At 37.0% G+C, this 18,489-nt stretch overlaps 1 protein-coding gene across 1 annotated transcript in view; it reads right to left on the reverse strand.

Moving 5' to 3' along the window:
* The window catches only part of LOC102882001 (formin-1), a 250,661-nt gene that overhangs the window by 72,674 nt on the left and 159,498 nt on the right, over positions 1 to 18,489 (reverse strand). The window contains 1 exon segment of the mRNA XM_015595813.2: positions 8,049 to 8,141. Within this exon segment, the coding sequence (XP_015451299.1) occupies positions 8,049 to 8,141 (93 nt within the window).

The raw sequence follows: 18,489 nt of genomic DNA on the forward strand, positions 1-18,489 counted from the left end.
AAAGAGGCTCCGAATGAGAGCATTGAATTTTCAGTCCTTTGGAAATTGAACATGAAGGGCTAGGTTCACCAGCCTAAGGGACTCCGACTGGTACCAGGGTGGGGGAAGGCTGAAAGGGAAAGCAGTCTTGAAAGAAAAAATTTAAGTGCAAAGTACCATAGAAAGTTGTTTGTTTTAAAAAAGAAATTATTTAACTTTTTAAAGAGGTACATATTGGTTAAAAGATATATGAAAAGTCCGCATACCTAGCACCTCTGAACCCCATTCACTCATTTTCTATCCATTACAGAAATAAATCTGTTTGATTATTTTCAGGGGTAATAAATACTCTAAATATTTAACAACAACGTGGGTAACAACTAAACAGAACAGACAACCTGAATGGCCAGTATGGTAAGGACCAGTGGACTATCAACTCTAGATTAGCTTATTTGTCCTCAGAGATTTTTGATAAGTAGTACCCATTTTTTCTTCTTTACTTAAATGGTAATATAATATACCTACTATTCTGACCCGTGCTTTTTCCACTTAAAATATCTTAGAGATTCTTCCCTGTCAATACATAAAAACTTTTCTCATACTTTTTTTGTTTAAAACAGATACTTAGTATTCCACCATATGGAAATACCATAATTTACAATTCCAATTTTGATGGTCACTTAAGTTGTCTCCAATCTTTTGCTGTTGCAAACAATGTTTTTTTCATAAATCATTTTGCATGTGGGAGCATATCTGAGGTTATGCTTCTAGAAGACTTGCCAAGTCAAAAGACATATGCATTTGTAACTTTAATAGATATGGGCTAAATTGACCTCAATAGGCTAAACTGACCTCAATAGGAATTGTAATAACTTACACTTTCACAAACAACCTAAAACAGTGACGTTTACCCTACTACAATGCCAACATAGTTTGTCATCAAACTTGTAATTTTGCCAATATTATAGATGAAAGATGGAATTTCAAAGTAATTTATTTTGTATTTCTATTTTGAGAGTGGCATCTTTTCATACACTTAAAGAGCAGTTTCTGTCACTGTTCATATTATTTGCCTTTCTTTTTATTGGATGTTCTTTTCTTTAAATATGTCTAAAAGCTCTTATATATTAAATAGATTGACCTTTTTGTCTATTATATAAGTTACAAATTTAGGACTGACAGATTTTTTTTATTATGTTAAGAAAGTATATGTTACTTAATGTTTTATTGAGCTTATAAGTGAAGAATGGATGTTGAATTTTGTCAAGTGCTTTTTCTTTTTACATCTATAGAGATAGTCATGTGTTTTCTTGTTAGAGTTATCAATAGTTAATTATATTAATAGACTTCCCAATATCATATTATATCCTTAAGTTCTGGGAATAGACTCCATTTGATCATAAAACGTACTGTTTTATTTAAAATTTCAAAACTACAGTGAGATTGACCTGTAGGGTTTTTTGTTTGTTTGTTTGGTTTTTTAGGGGAGGAGACAATCTTTTCTGGGTAGTTTTATACATACATAAAAACAATTTAGATATTTTTATTCTTTTTGCAAAACTTTTCATTGGAGAGAAAGAAAAATAAAAAGAGAACTAAAGTTATTCAAAAGATATCTTATTAGATGCTTGGCCAAAAAGAAAAATTGAGTCAATTGAAGATATAAAAGGAGTGATGAGTTAGGGGGAGAAGTGAGAGAAGAAGAAGAAAGTGGGGGGAGAAGGAGAGAGAGAGAAACCGATTTCAGTGGGGAGGGGAAATATGTGCTCTTTGCAGAAATTTATGGAAAAACAAAACGGAACAAAATAAAAACCAATGATTCAAACTAACTCTTTCAGACCACAGTCTATTTAAACCTCTGATAAGACAGCTTTCTCTACCTTCCAGGGATTGCTACTCTTCAGCAACCCAGAAATCACAACAGAGTATCTTAATTCTTGGCCATTTGATATTATTTGGAGCCATCCCTGCTGGTACTCTTTTGAGTAGTCGTGAGGTATACAAAAACCTGGTTTGGCCCACACAGAGCGTTTGTTCCCCCAGCCATAGTCCTTCCTTCCACAAGCTCTGTAAAGAATGTAGGAATTATTTCCTCTCACAGGTCATACTGCCCAGATCACTGACCCATCAATATCCTGTAACCATAATGCTTGAATGGATTATACGCATATCTGTAACACAGAAAGATGTTTTGATATCCAAGAGGTTTGAGCACAGACATACATTATAGACCAAAAATGTATCTCACCAGATTCTGGTATGATTTACCAATTCTAAATGGATTTAAACAGGAAATTCATAGAGGGAAAAAGGAATAATAGTCCCCAGGAACTTTATAAGACTCGGACTGTTTGTTCATTAATTCAACAATTTTTTAACACCTATCATGGGCCAGGCTGGTCCTAAATTATATTGGGATGAGAAACTGAATAGGACAGATAGACATAGTCTCAGCTGTCACAGAACATTCTGTGATATTTATATTATTATTATTTTTTTGCATTCAATGCGGTTAATCAGTTAGTGGGCTTTTTGTTTTGTTTTGTTTTTTAGTTTTGTAAATTTATTTGTTTACTTTTTACTAGAAAATGGTTTCTTCACATTAAGAATATCTCTAATCTCAGCTAGTCAAAGAACCTTAGGACTAGCATGGCCTATTCAGATTCGTTTTGATTTGGTTCCTTTCATGGATGCCAGGTAAAATTAATGGAGAATGAGATAAGACCAAATGTGGGAGAGTGCTGGTATTAGCACCAGTTTAGGTTTCAGCCCTCCCTGCCAAAGCTATAAATACAAATGACCAATTTAACAGCATGAAAAAGACCACCTACAAGATCTATACCTGGGACCTAATCAGTTGCTCTGCGCCTTCTTTCAATTATAGGATCCCTGCCATGTTTATGGGGACTTTTAATGTGAGCATCACATTTTTGAAGGCCATATCATTATGACCATGTTTGATCTGAGGGTGGGAAAACATGAGCTCAAATAATGCCTGCACAAGGTTACTCTGAACTGAGCCGTAAATTGGAATCCACAAGAGCCTACTGCGGAAAAGAAAAACCATGTAAGGAAAAAGTCTCAGATACTGTGGAGATTGCTACTCTGAAAAGTGGTACCATTGAAATTACTTTCGATTCTGTGCAGGAAATGAAATTAGTTAAGAACAAGGACCACGGTTATGTCAAATAACACTATTTAAGGACATTTTGAGAAGGGAAGGATGATAAAAGACATAAGGATAAACACATCATCCCCACTTGTGTGTGGCAACAGGGTATGATTTACAAAAGAAAAATTAAATCATCATGATTGTTAGAAGAACTGAATTGCAGCTCATGTAAAAGTTAGCCTAACCATGAAATCAACAGAGTCACAATGCAGGTATGAGACTTCTCAGGCATAAAGAATGCAACTGCTTAGGACTTTATGAGTGATAAGGCCCCCTTAGTAGAAAAGTGGGGGGAAAAAGTGGATTTCCTGCCAAATACTCCAGTATTATTGAAGTATGGAAGTATCTTTTCTCAATTATGGTTATTATATTACAGAGTGCTCAAGTACTCTGCTACTTCAGGAACTTCTATTAAACTAAAGTCTCACTCAGTGCTCTCCCATGAACCCAACATCTCTACCTGTCTTTCTCACAGATATATCTAGTCAATGTGCCCAGAGTTTTTGTCATTGTTTTCCATCCCAAATCTAGTCCTCCTCCTCAGTATCCAGTCAGTTATCCAAGCAAGAAAAAGGAGTTATTCTTTTCTCCAGAAACTTTCTGAAAGTTTGTTTACTTCCAATGGGTTATCTAGTCCCGTAACTCCTAAAAGCTTTAAAAATATGTCTCTTCCTTTCTTATTTTTACTGTGATTGCTTTTGTTCAAGTTCTTATCATCATTTGCCGAGACTACTCTCCAGAAGAGCTCGATAGACTGGTTTCCAGTCTTTTACTATTCCAAATCTTCTTTATATTGCTCTTAGTTATAATGTATTTCTTAAAAACAAAAAGCAAATGATCTCACACACCAAAACAAACAAAAAGAACAATGTGACCACATCACTCCCATACGTGCAATTTTTCAAAGGCTCTCTGTTTCCTGTAACACAAAGTTCAGAAATTTTAGCAAGTCATATTGTGACTCTCCTCTCCTTCTTTGGTCCTGTATTCTTCCTATACACCCTGTGATCTAGCTACACCACGTCTCTTGCCATTCCCCAAACATATTGTGTCTTTCATCCTGAGGGTCTCAGTGTTTTCCTCTGCCTGGAACATCCTTCATAACTTGTCAGCTGAGAATTCCTCATCCTCAACTTCTTCATCTGTATGACAAGGTGAAAATACTGCTTACTTCAGAGGGTTGTCATGAAGACTAAATAAGAAAGATGATCTTCTTCTCGTAGTGTCTGGCATACAGCAGCACTCACCAAACATTAGCTATCACTGTCACTGTTGTCATTGTCATTATCTTGTTATTTTCAAATTTGAACAAAAACATCTCCTTTGCAGAAAGTCTTCCCTGATCACCTGGAAGTCTTAGGCAACCCTCTTCTCTAAACCTGTATGCCTAATTATAATGCCATATTACATTAACTTTGAAATTGATGGAATTTTCATATTGAAGCATCTCTGATATCAGGAGACATCTCATTATCTGTGACACATCATGGTTTAATTACTAGCAATTTTTATTTCTTAGTAGTACTTGTAATAATGGTGTTTCTTGAAATAAACGGCATATTAGATGATATACTATACTTAAACTGTATGATAATTGCCATAAAAATTTGATTATTCAGGGTGGAAAACGTCTATTTAGAGTGGATAAAAAATCCTATATTTTCTATAAATAAGTGAAACATCTATGTAAAAAAAAGGACCACTATTTAGAACTCCATGACAGCCAAGAGATATCCCACTTGCGTATCCTACAACTTGGCAAAGCCCCAGCCCCTGAACCACAGAGGAGTAGCCTGATGAAGTAGCATGGCAGCATGTCCTTCAGTTAAGCTGAACAATGGCCAGACTCAGAGCAAAAGTGGGGAGGAGCTAGCTTATGAAATTGCATTCCAGTAACCCAGGATAAAAAATGGAGAAGACAGAGCAAAAAACTGAAGAGGAGAATAAAGGAATGAGATGAGACATATCAGGAACTATGCCTCTAGACTAGCACTATCCACTAGAGATATAATGTGAACCACATACCTATTTAAACATTTTCTAGGCGCCATGCTTAAAAACTAAAAGAAACAGGTAAATTATTATTAATAACATTTTATTTATTTAACCTAATGGATTTAAAATATCATTGATACTTCATTTAAATATTATCATTTAAAATATTATTATATTATCATGTAACCAACATAAAAAATCAGAAATGAAATGTTATGTGTTTTTTTGCATGAAGTCTTCAAAATTCACTGTGCATTTTACTCTTATACACCTTGGATTAGCTACATTTCAATTACTCAACAGCTGCATGCCATACATGGTGGACAGTACAGTTCTAGATTGATTTCCAACCAACTTAAATAATGAGACAACAGTAACAGGCTGATTCAACAATGGCTCTTTTGACCACACAATACTGGGCACGTTTAAGATTCCTACAGTATTATACTTTATTTATATATTTTTAAATTCTTTATAGAATGGCAATTTTTCTTTAAGTAATCTTTGTGCTTTGTTTTGGCTGATTTAGTTTTAACCACAATTTGAGGTTTGTTCTAATGCCTCATATTCCCTTCACTATGTTGGTTAAAGGAGAGCTGACTCCTTTATTCAGTTCCCTCTTTTCCTAACAGGATAGTCCTGGGGGAGGGCCAAGCATTTATCACAGTGCCCAAGGTAGAGCAAGCTCTGAATAAGCATCTTTGAATACACATTGAAAGGTGAATTAAGCTAGACAATAGGGGTTTTCAACCTGAGCTACACACTGACATCCCCTGGGGAGTAAAAAAAAAAGAAAAAGAAAAAAAGCTGATGCCTGATTCCATCCCCAGTGACCCAGTGAGGCTGGTGGTAGGTCTGGAGTTTGGCCTGGGTGTCAAAATTTTAAAAATCTCCCCTAGGTGATTCCAGTGTGCAGCCAGGGTTGAGAAACGCTGTTCTGGGGCTTTCTTAGAACATCTTTCCATGGCTGCTCCCTTGCCTCCCTGACATGAGGTTCACTTTGCCTTAATTCTCTCTCTCAGAACAGACCAGATGTTTGAGACCTAGCAGAGGAGAAACTAACACAAAACCCCAAAAAGAATTTGGAAATTCCTTCTCCTAGGCACCGAAGAAGATATTCAAGTTCTAAATCTATTCATGTTTATTTTTTTCCAACAAAACTAATAAAAGTCACAATTTAAGTTTTAAGATGCTAGCTGGTTTAAGGAGAAAGGGTTAAGACCACTATAGCATATAAGCATAAAATACCCAGATGTACACATTGTAGAATTTTCTAGATCTAGAATAATAGCAATTAAAAATAAAAATGAAATCTAAGTACATATGAGCCTCATTTCAAGTTAATTCCATAGATGTCAAAAGCAGACATTATTAATTGGGGGTCAGCAAAGGAAAATATTTCATGCTTTTCTTCAGGTTATATTTACATGGCATAATCATAAAGCAATGCATCTATTTTGATAAGTCACATATAAAACCCACCTAATTTTAGTCACATAACACGTAAGTGTTGGTATCACTGTTGCTCTCAAGATGGCATTTTGCTTGATGGCATTACTTCTACCATGTATGAGGTTCAGCAGTGGCCAAGAGAGAACTGTGACTTCTACTTCAACACAGACAAGTTCCGCCAAGGAGAGGGAAGTAAGCTCCACACCAAGGGAGTAGCTGGAATGGAGTTCCTCTGACTCATGGACTAAGAATTTCCCTGCCAACTCCTGAGATGGTTTGGCCATACTGTACAGATTCGCCCTCCTTAATGGTCTTTTCCTGGTGGTGTGGAATCATGTGGCATTTTTAATAAATAGAAACAGCATGTTGATATATCCCCAGAGGTTCCTACGTGCATTTCCTCTGGCTTTCTAGCAAACACAAAAGCTCCCTCCAACTATCCCACACTTATTTTTTCTCTTTATTGAGATATAACTGGCAGATAACATTATATTAGTTTAAGGTGTACAATGTAATGATTTGATATTTCTATATGTTGTGAAATGATCACCATAATGTCTAGATAACATCTGTCACCACATAGTTACAATTTTTTCTTGTGATAAGAATTTTTAAGATCTACTCTGTTAGCGACTTTCAAATATACAACATAATATTATTAACTCTAGTTAACATGCTGTACCTGACATCCCCAGGACTTATTTATTTATAATCGGAAGTTGTGCCCCACACTTCTTTTCTGTTTCACATCTTAAGTTGAATTTGAGAAATTGGATTAAGAAATATCCAAAAGGCATTAAACTTCCACATTCACTAACAGCGATCCACAAAAGTTCCCTAATCCTGCCAAAATCATGGAGGAAAAAACATAACTTGGTAGGCTTTCTAAGTAAGTACTGGGACTTGTACATATCACTTCTTTCTAATCCCAAAGGGCTGATGGGTGCCAAGTGATTGGATGAGTGGCATTCACCTGGCCCCAATTTTCCTTTCTGAAAAGCAATGAAAAATATAACACAAGTTTCCAAATTGCTATATTCATAAAGCCAGGAAGATAATCACCATCCATCTGTCCAGACCCACTGCAAATCTGAAATGCACTGAAATGACTGTATAAGCTTTGCATGTACATCATTTGTCAGTTAACATGTACTAAGGATCCTCTTGGGTTCAATGAAGAGACAAAATAAAAAAGTCTTCTCACCAAAGTTTACAAAAACAGGAGTACTGTTAAAAAAATTAATATTAAAACATTTTTGAAAGATGATATAAAAATTATAGGGCAACCACTACATGGAGTATGTAAGCACCATGGGAAGATGAACTAATGCAATCTTTGGGACTGCCAGCGGTCCACCAGGACGCATGGGATCAGTAGGCCTCTGAGAACGGTTGTGGAATAAAGGATGTCTCAGAGTGTCATGTATGTGCAGCTGACACAGCTTCCTACCTTTCTGGAAGAACTCTTCTAGTTTGTCCTTGAAAGGCTGAAGATACTCCTTTGGCGATTCCTTGCACACCACCACCATCTGTTTCTCACTTGCTGTGAAGAGAAGTTTGGAATTAGACTTCCCATGAACATGTATTTGCTGAGCCTATGCTCTGAGCTATGCACTTGGTTATTAATTGTGCAAAATATTAATCAATCACTGTTTATCCAAATTCAAAGGGGACAGGGCAAAAACAGAAACAACACAAATGAATAAACAAAAGTAATTAGTTCACTTTACACCTTTCTTCGGGAACAGGAAAATGTATCACCTTCCACTTTCCTTTCAGAGATGCAGTAAAACCTCTGACTTGGGACAGGTGAAGTACTCTGCTTTTGGTCTCCCGAAAATAGAGAGAGGCAAAAACTACTGAAGGACTAGTCCCAGGGATTTAATGGCCCCGGCCCTCTTTAGATCATACTCCACAAGGTGAGTATGAAATAGATTTTGCAGCAATTCCCAGGCACTCAAGTCACCTGGAACCACCAAACTGGCAATTCTTCGGGGTGACGCCAATATCTAAGCATGAGAACTAAGCCCAGGTTAGGGAGGACTGCCTCTCTCTTCATGCTTCCCATCACCTACCTTTTCCATTAATATTCCACTAACATATGTGACATCATTTTATATGTGATATAATTCATAGAGATGAGAGAAAACTTAACAAGCCTCAAAGTTATTCATAGAGATGAGAGAAATCATTTTTATTCCAGAAAAAATATCTGGAATTTAAAATAGATCACTTTTTGATAATCAAGTCCCCTCAAATTAGAGTTCTGGCTTGGTGATATGGAAACCACAATAATCCATAGTTCACTATTACAAAAGGCAGTTGACCCAGGCAAGAGGCACTTCCCCAAGCTTTCTACATGTCTGTGCCAGTGGCAGAAATGCACTGGGAAGAGAACGGCTTCATTTTCCCAAAGCTAGAACTAAGTCATGATCATTTTGGTGTGTTGAACATGGCCAGGAATTACTGAGATGTTCTTGTCCAAGAGAACATATTAAAGGCTTGGATATTCACCATAAAGAAATCATGCCACCTATTTTGAAAAATAAAGAAACCTATATTCCCTATCTTGGAGGAATTTAAAAAGCACAAGGTAGGCATTTAGAAGAAGAGAGTTAGAAAGGGGGCCTTTATTTGTGTTGGGAAACTCATATCCAATCATTTGATGTTTTGAAAATTAGCAACCCAGAATGATTCCTATGTAAGCAAAGCAACAAACCTGTCAGCACTGACACACAGAAAATGCAAAAGAGACCGGCCACTCAAGTGTCCCCTGAAACTAGTTACCAGACACTTTTCTCTTGCAATATTGCCAACTAGATTGCTGAAATCCTAGACAACTCTGGGAGACTATATAATTGTGCTGAAGATGATAGTATGACGTGAGGGAACTGTGCCATTTTTTGAGTCGAGTTCGGAATCAGCTACATTCTCAGAGGCATCTACCGGGAGGTCATGAGGAGAATCACGGGAGGGGCCTAAATTTGGGCTCTGTGTATTGACATTGTTCCTTTCTAAGAGTTTTTAACAGAGTTTATTTTAAATATCTGTGATTAGCTATTCTGATAAGCATAACTATGCTGTCTATGAAACCCTGTCCATCGGAATGCAAAAACTTTTTCTTAATGATCTATCTCACTGAAGAAATACAAATCTTACCTGGAACAAATGGGAAACAAATTCTATAAAACCAGTCAAACCATTATTTCAAAATACTCCCTTTCTTCACATTTTCACCTCTCTTTCTCAGCTTATTTATTCTCTCTACAATTACTACTTAATAACTTCTCTCCTATTATCAGGTTTCTCTTTACCTCTTCCTGAGTAGATGGGCCTGTGGCCAAATGATAAGTATCTCCTGCCCACCACTCTTCTCTTCTCAATATAGTGGTGCCTTGGGCTGAAGTGGTATCAGAGAGAGAAAGAAATGGACAGAGTAGATGGAGCTGGAATATAATTTGGAGGCAGAACAAATAGGTCTTGCTGATGATGTTAATACAGGGTTGAGGAAGAGGAAAAGATGAGCAATGTGTGGCTGGAAGTGCCATGTACTGAGATGGGGAATAGTGGAAAGAGTTATCATTTTGGTTTGCTCTTGTTTTGTTTTATTTTGTTTTCAGGGAAAGGAGACCAAGTTAACTCTGAGGCTTGTTAAGTTTTCTCTCATCTCTATGAATTACAAGGCAAGACTGTCCACTGAAAACAAAGGGGAAAAAGTATAAAACAAAATAAAAGTATTGATGGGTTCTCACTGCTAATTCAATCATATTTCAACTCCCAGGCCTGGGATTTAAGGTCTTTTCCATTTTGGTACCATTCTACCTTCCAGCTCTATTTCCCATATATATTTGACCAACCTAACCAAAATTATTTCCAAATTACATGAACCAGAGGTCCCAGTTCTATATCGTCATCCATGTGGTTCTCTACCCATTCTGCTATCATCCCATACATACTTTCCACTGCATTTGACAAAGTCTGTTCATCCTAAAGAAAAAGTCCCACCATAAAGCCTTTTCCAATCTTAAGTTTTCGCATCTTTGAAACATCTATAGAGTATTTATGTTTTACCTTTAATTATATTTATTTTTATACTTATATTAATCCCTGCAAATCATCTTGCAGGTTTCATTTACTCATCCTCAAACTTCTCCAGATAGCTCCATGCACATCTTGTCAAAGCATAAGATTTCTTCACCTTAACTAGAGTCTTATGTGGATGAAAGTTGAAAAAAATTAGCAATGTTGACCCAGACTCAAAGTGGGCCTCCTCATCTCTTTCCTCCCTTTCCAGGAGAGGTGCACCACAGGGTTTCGGTCTCTTGACTCTATGAACACTGTGCTTGTCCCGAGCTGATTTGAAGGGCTCTGTGTCTTTAAAGATCCCCCAGAACATCCATCACTTCATGCTTTAAGGTAGCAAATCATTCTCCTGATTGAGTAGTTCCAAGAAGCAAAGGCATAGCAGAAGACTGGTCAGTTGGAAGATGTCTGCTTTCAAGAATCAGCATTTTTCAATAAACTTTCATGGCCACATAAACTTTTCTGATGTTAGCCATCTGTGATTCTGAGAACACAGGTAGCCATATTTAAAGAAAAGCCAGAATTTCTCATAATATAAATCGGAAGTCTTTAAAATTATTTAACTAGCTCTCTACTACATTCAAATGCCAACAATTTCATTTACAGAGAACTATTTTTCATGAACACAAATAATACATGGTAAAGCATGCAGGCATTTTGGTAATAGGGCATAATTGAAGACATGACAGTAACTTCTCCCTAGCAAAAGCAATGCTGAAAGTAGAGCTTCTCTACTCAATTACAAAAGCAAAACCTCTACTTTTGCTTGAATTAAAGGGGTGGATGATTGTGGCTAACCCTTTGTCCTGGCTATGGTGGCAGAGCCCATGGGGTCCATCAAAGTGCTCAGATTTTATGAGGCCATATAGGAGTATGGTAAAGGGCTTGTACTTGGATCAAGACCTATCTGGCCTCAGGTGGGCTGTGGTTTTTCTCATCTGCAAAATGGGGACCACCGCATAGGCATAATACGAGAATTAAGTGAGATAATGCATGTAAAGTGGTTTATAGAATGACTGGCATTAACAAGTGGCCTCGTATTGTCATTTTTATGATTTAGTAAAATTAGTCAGGAAACGTGTCACAATCAGAACGGCAAGAGTCATAGCTGGGCATCAGTCGCTACAAATGCTGTGCACCATATTTACAAAAATATGGCCCGGTGCAAATCTCCTTTTTGGAACATAGGGTTTCGTTTCCTCACCAAAGTTCCACAACCCATTGTAAGAATTCACTGAGGAGACTCCTGGGGAAGATGAAGCTAAATGTGAAACAAGTGCCCTAGGCCTCTGAGCATTATGGTTCTGAAATTAGAAACTGAATCCGGTACAAATGAGAGCAGCTCACCTGCTGTGCTCACAGGCCCTCTCTGCACCCCAGTGGGCCCAGCCTCCCATGTGGCCTATTAGAATTAAACTTGTCCATACAGTGAAAGCCCAGGGCTGCCCCTGACCGCCTCAACACAGTCGCGGTCCAGCTCCTTAACTTGCCTTGTCTGAGATGTTTTCCAGCAGACAAATGGGAGATCTGAAGACTAATTAATGATAACACTGGAGACTGGCAGTACATAAAGGAGAGAGGTCACTGACAAATCCACAAATGTCGTTTATTGTCCACCCACAAGACATGTATACAACATTGCTAGACCACCAAGGTTGACTCAGACACAGGCTGTGCCAGGAGTTTTGATGTTAAAAGCCTAAGTCACCCCAGATTCTCTTTATTTTTCTCTTTCTATAAGTTTTTGATAGAATTAAATATATTAATTCCTGAAGTTAGCTACTAAGTTATCATTATGAGAGAGAGAGAGATTAAATGTTGAGAACCAGTACATAATGAAACAATAGACACTAAATTGAGAGTTTTCTCATTTAAAAGTTAAATGCTAAGAACCATGATAATGAAAGAAAAGATACAGCCATGAATGTTTTAAGATTTCAGATATTAGACTGTTAAGGCCATAGGTGGTTTCTGTTATTTTGTTTTTGACCCCTAAGAAATAAAATTCATTGAGTCACTTAAAAAGCATGGATAGATTAGAAGGATATGGAGCCAAGGCCCAGATAGAATGACTCAAAACCTAATACATGTTTAATGATCTTAACAGATCAAATGTACATGGGTTATTTTTTAGGAAAATATGGAACATGTCTCTCTCTATGAGTTGAAGGACTTATGGATTTAGTAATCAAGTCGGAATATATTTTTAGAGGAAAGGAAAGATTTATCTAGACTCTGTGTTTTAAACCTGGAATTCCTTCTTCTCTCTTTACCCATTCCTATCCCACCCTTCTATGGTTTTGTGCTGGTTTTACGTCTCCTTCATTTTTACAAGGTCTCTGTCCCTTCCATGAGTTCCATGCTCAAAGGATCATCGTAAAGGATTGTTGCAACAACGTATAGAACAGTTTAACTAAGGCAAAGATTATGTCAATGGGGTTTAAGTGAGAGATACAAATCAAAATCATAGAATGCTGGGTTAAGGAGATTATCCTAAAGGAAATCATTCAATAAATACATCAATTCGCCAAATATTGACCATGTGCCAACTATGTACCACAAATTGTACTTGGTACTGGGGATATACCAGTGAAAAAAACCAGGCTAAAATCTCTGCCCTCAGACATTGTAGTGAATGGGTCACTAACAAAAACAACTTAGTGGGCAAAGCACACAGTAATTACTGTTTCTAGTGATTGGAACTGCATGCAAATATATGGATTATTTCCTTTCATATTAACATATTGTACTCCAAAGTCTCTTTTTAGTAATACCAAGACAGTATACTGTCCTTCCCAGTGCTTTTCACATCAAACACACACACACACACACAGATGGAAAGAGAGAAACTTTTAGTTTTCTACCCCTAAACACACTTTTATCAAAACAAACTTAAAAACAAATTCAGAAATCAAAATTGCAATATCAGCACAAAAACCTACACAATTCTTTTTCATGGTCTTGGCCTTGAATAGAATGGTTAGGAAATTACATTAAATCCGATGTATTGAAATAGTAAAAGAAAAACAGCTTTTGGCTAGCTGCAATTCAGGGATTTCTATAGAAGCGAAAAATCATATATAAAAGTAGTAAAATATTAAGAATTTTTAATTTTCTTCTTAAAAACTGGTAGAAATGAGAATGTACTATTTTGTGGTGATTTTTAAAATATATACACTTTTAAAAAACAGCTACGTAAAGGAAGACTTCAAGTTGATTTAAGTCAAAAACAAATGACAAAAGCTTGAAATATAAAGTGCCTATTTCATGTGATTAAGCTAAATGAGGGGGGCATTATAAGGCTTAGTATGGAGAGTAGAGAGTGGTATCAGAGGAAATCCTGGGGTGGGGTGTTGTGGGGGGCAAAGAGAAAATCAATTCCAGAAGAGACTTATTTAGATTCGATTTCAAAGGGGCTTACAAGACTCATTTTCTGCTAAATAGCACCCCTATCCCAGGCCCAAGTTTCTGGTCTAGAATCAGACAGCTGTGCATTGACTCTTATGTGGACAACCTATATGAAATCGAAGATGTTTTCTACCTTTATCCTTGGTTTGGGAAATCAGTTGATATAATTATCAAGGCCAAATCATTCTTCCTAGTGACTATCTTCACCCAAAGGCAAAAATCTGTATCCGAAGTGTTCAAAAAACTTGAATGGGCAACTGGGTATTACGAGTGAAAATACAGGCCTTATGTGCATGGTACTTGGGTCAGAATGGTATCTCAGAATAATGCAGATGCACAGATGAAATTACACACACCAGAGCCACTTTGTGTCTGTACAGATACAGAGTCTATGTATCAGAAGCCAATTAGGATATTATGCTAAGTGAAAGAAGCCCGTCACAAAGGACCACAGATTGCATGATTCCGTTCATATGAAATATCCAGAACAGGCAAATCTATAGAGATGAAAAGTAGATTATGGTTGCCTAGGGCTGGGGGAGGGTGGGATGGAGAGATTGAGGAAGTGATGGCTAAGAGGTATAATGTTTCTTTCCGGGCTAATGAAAATTTTCTAAAATTAATTGCAATGATAGTTGTAAGACTCTGTAAATATACCAAAAATCATTTAATTGTACATTTTAAGTGGGTGAATTATATGGAGTGTGATTATATCTCAACAGAGCTGTTAAAGAAGCTAATCAGAAACTCTGAGCTATAAACTGGAATGATAATGAACAGATAAGTGAAGAATATCCTATCTGTGCTTCTTTTATGAGGTAGAGTGATTTTCAAATTTCAGATATGACTATGTCTTCATTAGAACAGTTATAATATTAAAAAAAAACCTATTTTCTTTTTCAATTACAGTTGACATTCAACATTATATTAGTTTCAGGTGTACGGCACAGTGGTTAGACATTTAGAGTTATAGTACTTATTAAACCATGGATCTGAAGTGGATAATGAACCTGGAATACACATATACTTGAGAAATCAAAGACATAAGTCTTCAAATGTACCAATAAATGTTATCAAAATAAAAGACCTATTAAATGAATAATTGGACTTACGGCAAATACAAGCAAGACACTTAAAGAATTTGCTAACTTAAAAAAAACTGAAACAAGAGCTTTGGTATACAGCTAAATGTATTTTTAATATACACATATGTACTTATTAAAACCTGTTAACCATCATTACATTAGAAAAATTTCCTCTTTGAACTACTCTTAATCTGAAGATACAATTATTTATTCTTAGTTTTCCATACTCTTTATTGGCTGGGAAAGTTATTTAATACCTCTCCGACTCTAAGTTTCTAAAATTTCATGAGGACTAAGTGAAACAAACATTAAAAAGTATTTTGTGTATTGAACAGTAAAATGCTATCCATTTAAAATAGTCCAACAGTGCTAAGCTTAGCTAGATAACATATTATACATGGCTTTATTCTTCTCATTTCCAAGAACAACAATGGAATAACAACGACCCCATAAACTCTTTGAATAAATTGACATTCCTAATATGTTTGCGTTTGGTAAACAACAAGTCATTATGTTATAGTCTAGTCTAATCTCTTTCATGGCCGACCTTCTTTAAAGAATACTCATTTTTTCTATTTCTTACTTACCACTCCTAGACCCACTGAAATTTACTTCATCCCCATTATGACACTGGAAAAAATACTCTAAATTCGCCAATGAATCCATCCTATTGACAATGTCCTCTCTTTTTATCTTTTAAATCTCATTTCAGTTCACTGCCCAGCAGGATTTCATTCTGTTGAAGACTTCCCCTTCTTTGAAATACTCTGTCCCTAAGTTCTGAGTCCCCCTTTTCCTGGCTTTCTTCCTGCCTCTGTCTGCTCTGTAGCCTCATCGTTCTATATTCAACCATTACATTTTAAAGTTCTTGAACATCTCTTCTCATGCTATGCTTTTCTCTCTAGGAAATCTCATCCAGGTAAATATTTCAGTAGCCACCTCTAGGACCGTGACTCACAAATTCATATGTCTAGCCCATAGATTCATCTCTGGAAGAGCTCTTGAAGCCATCACTCCCAGTAGATCGAGGTAGTACCTTCTTACTCGTTCTTCTCACATCCACCCTTGTTTCCAAATTTGTCCTCCACACTAGAGTTGAAGTGACCTTTAGAAAATACACAACTGATGGGGTCAATCCTCTGCCTCGACCCACTTGTGGCTTTTACTCTTAGAAATTCGCCCTTACAAGGTCCTTCATGGGCTGGCTCCTCCTGCTTCCTCAGCCTGACTCCATTCTCCCTGCCACACTCTGCGTGCTTGCTAGTCGCAGTGGCCATCTCTCGGTTCCTCAGACATAATCAATTCCCTCCCGCCATCACGGTACTCCTTTGCCAGTGACATTCTCCTCTACCTCTAGTAACCAGAGCCTAGTTAGTTGTTGGTCATCATTCTCATCTCACCTCAAAAGTTACTTCATCAAGATTTCTTTTTGACTTTTCACTCTATATCAATGAGGTCCCCTCTATTACACAGTCTCATAGCACTGTAGACTTCCCCTTCGCAATTGTACTACAATTGATAATTTGATTGTTACCCCCATTAGACAGAAACATAATATATCCTCAGCACCTGCTATAATGTAAAGCCCATAGAAGATACTGAGTACTTGATAAATAAATGAATGAACTATCAAATTGTGGTGGGGTGGGGGGCAGGTGTTATACACATGCAGTACAGATATTAGTGCCTTGCTAGCATTTGGCTCTAGTATATACATATGCCAACACATAAAAAAATATACATCTCTTTAAATATATATATATATTTATATATTTTATGTGTTGGCATATGTATATGTGTACATGTTTACATGTATAATACATGTAGATGGATGCAGGGGCTGGAGAAAGCATAAGTAGACTGAATACCATGCCATTTTCGTTCAAATTCATCCATTCAGATATGAAATACATGTGTTTAAAACATCTTAAAAAGCTAGATTTAGAATTCTTAGAGAATGGTAATTGTTAGAAACAAGTATCTTTGATAAATTCTTGGAGTCAAGCATCTCATCATCCCCAGATGAGAACTTCCGTGGGGGTTATCTAGTATTCTGGCTTCAGGGAAATGGGATGCTGTCTTTCACAACAGAGGAAGAAGAGTTTGGATCTCTTTCAGGAGGCAATACACAAAAAGAGATAAGGGTAGAAAGAGAGAAGGACAATTGAATTGGAAAAGGGTGGCCTCTGGGGCATCCCCATAGCTTCAGTAAAGTCTCCTGAACTCACAGTTGTGAGCTAGTTGTGAGTGAATGTGGGCTGTGAATACTGATGAAGGGGCTGAGTTTTACACTGAGTTTAGACCTAGTGTAGAACCAAGACACCTTACAAGGAGGCAGAAGTGCCCCCTATGCATCCCTCCAATACATTTTCCTTAAAATCTAATAGGTAGCTTTGTTTTTCTACAGAGATGGGATTTTGGCATAAATTGTTCGTAGATCACAGGAGACAGGATGGTTTCTAGCCTTACTATGCATATATATGGGTTAAACAAGTACTTAAAGATTCAGAATATTTATTGAGTATCTGCACTGTGCCACTGTGCTAAATGTGGTGGGAAAATATTTAACCAGCCCTATTGGTCATATCTCCACTAAAAATGTTATTGAGAGTCTAGTAAACAGACACAGAACAGAAATCAACAGATTGTAACATAGTGTGCTATCATGGGACACTGGGTAGGGGCTTCCAATTCAGATTGGGTTTGGGTGGTGGCCAAAGAAGGTTCTTTAAAAAAGATAACTTATGAGTTGAATTGCCAAGGTCAAGGAAGAGTGAATCAGCCAGCCAAGGAGAATAAAGGAAGAGGGGAGTCATCTCAGACAGAGTAAATATGATGAGTAAAAGTAAAGCATTATGGGAATGCATGGGTCTTTGGGGATAAGTTAAATGGTAACAGCATGACTGGACCTTGGGACATAGACCTTGTTTCTTTCCTAGATCTATAGTGTCCTGTGTCTAGATTTTGATTCAGAGGAACTAGATTCAAGAAACTGGATTCAAAGGAATTGAATCCAAAGGAATTGTAACCACCCTGCTTAGAAAAGGGAGGTTAGATAAGGCCACAGGAGTAGGAGGCTTATAATTTTAAACAAAGCAGTCAGTAAAGGTCTCACTGTAAAGATATTTGACTAGAGACTTGACCAGAGGGGGGAAATAGAGTGTTATTTAGGACACGTTAAATTTGAGATGCCAATAAGACTCTCACGTTATATACAAAAGTCTTCAGTTTAGGCTGCATGGCTGGGACAGAAATAACACACTAGGAAGTCACAGGCATGAAAGTAGTATTTAAAGCCACGAAAGTAGATGAAGT

Source organism: Pteropus alecto, unplaced genomic scaffold, assembly GCF_000325575.1.
Source record: "Pteropus alecto unplaced genomic scaffold, ASM32557v1 scaffold86, whole genome shotgun sequence".
NCBI lineage: Eukaryota > Metazoa > Chordata > Mammalia > Chiroptera > Pteropodidae > Pteropus > Pteropus alecto.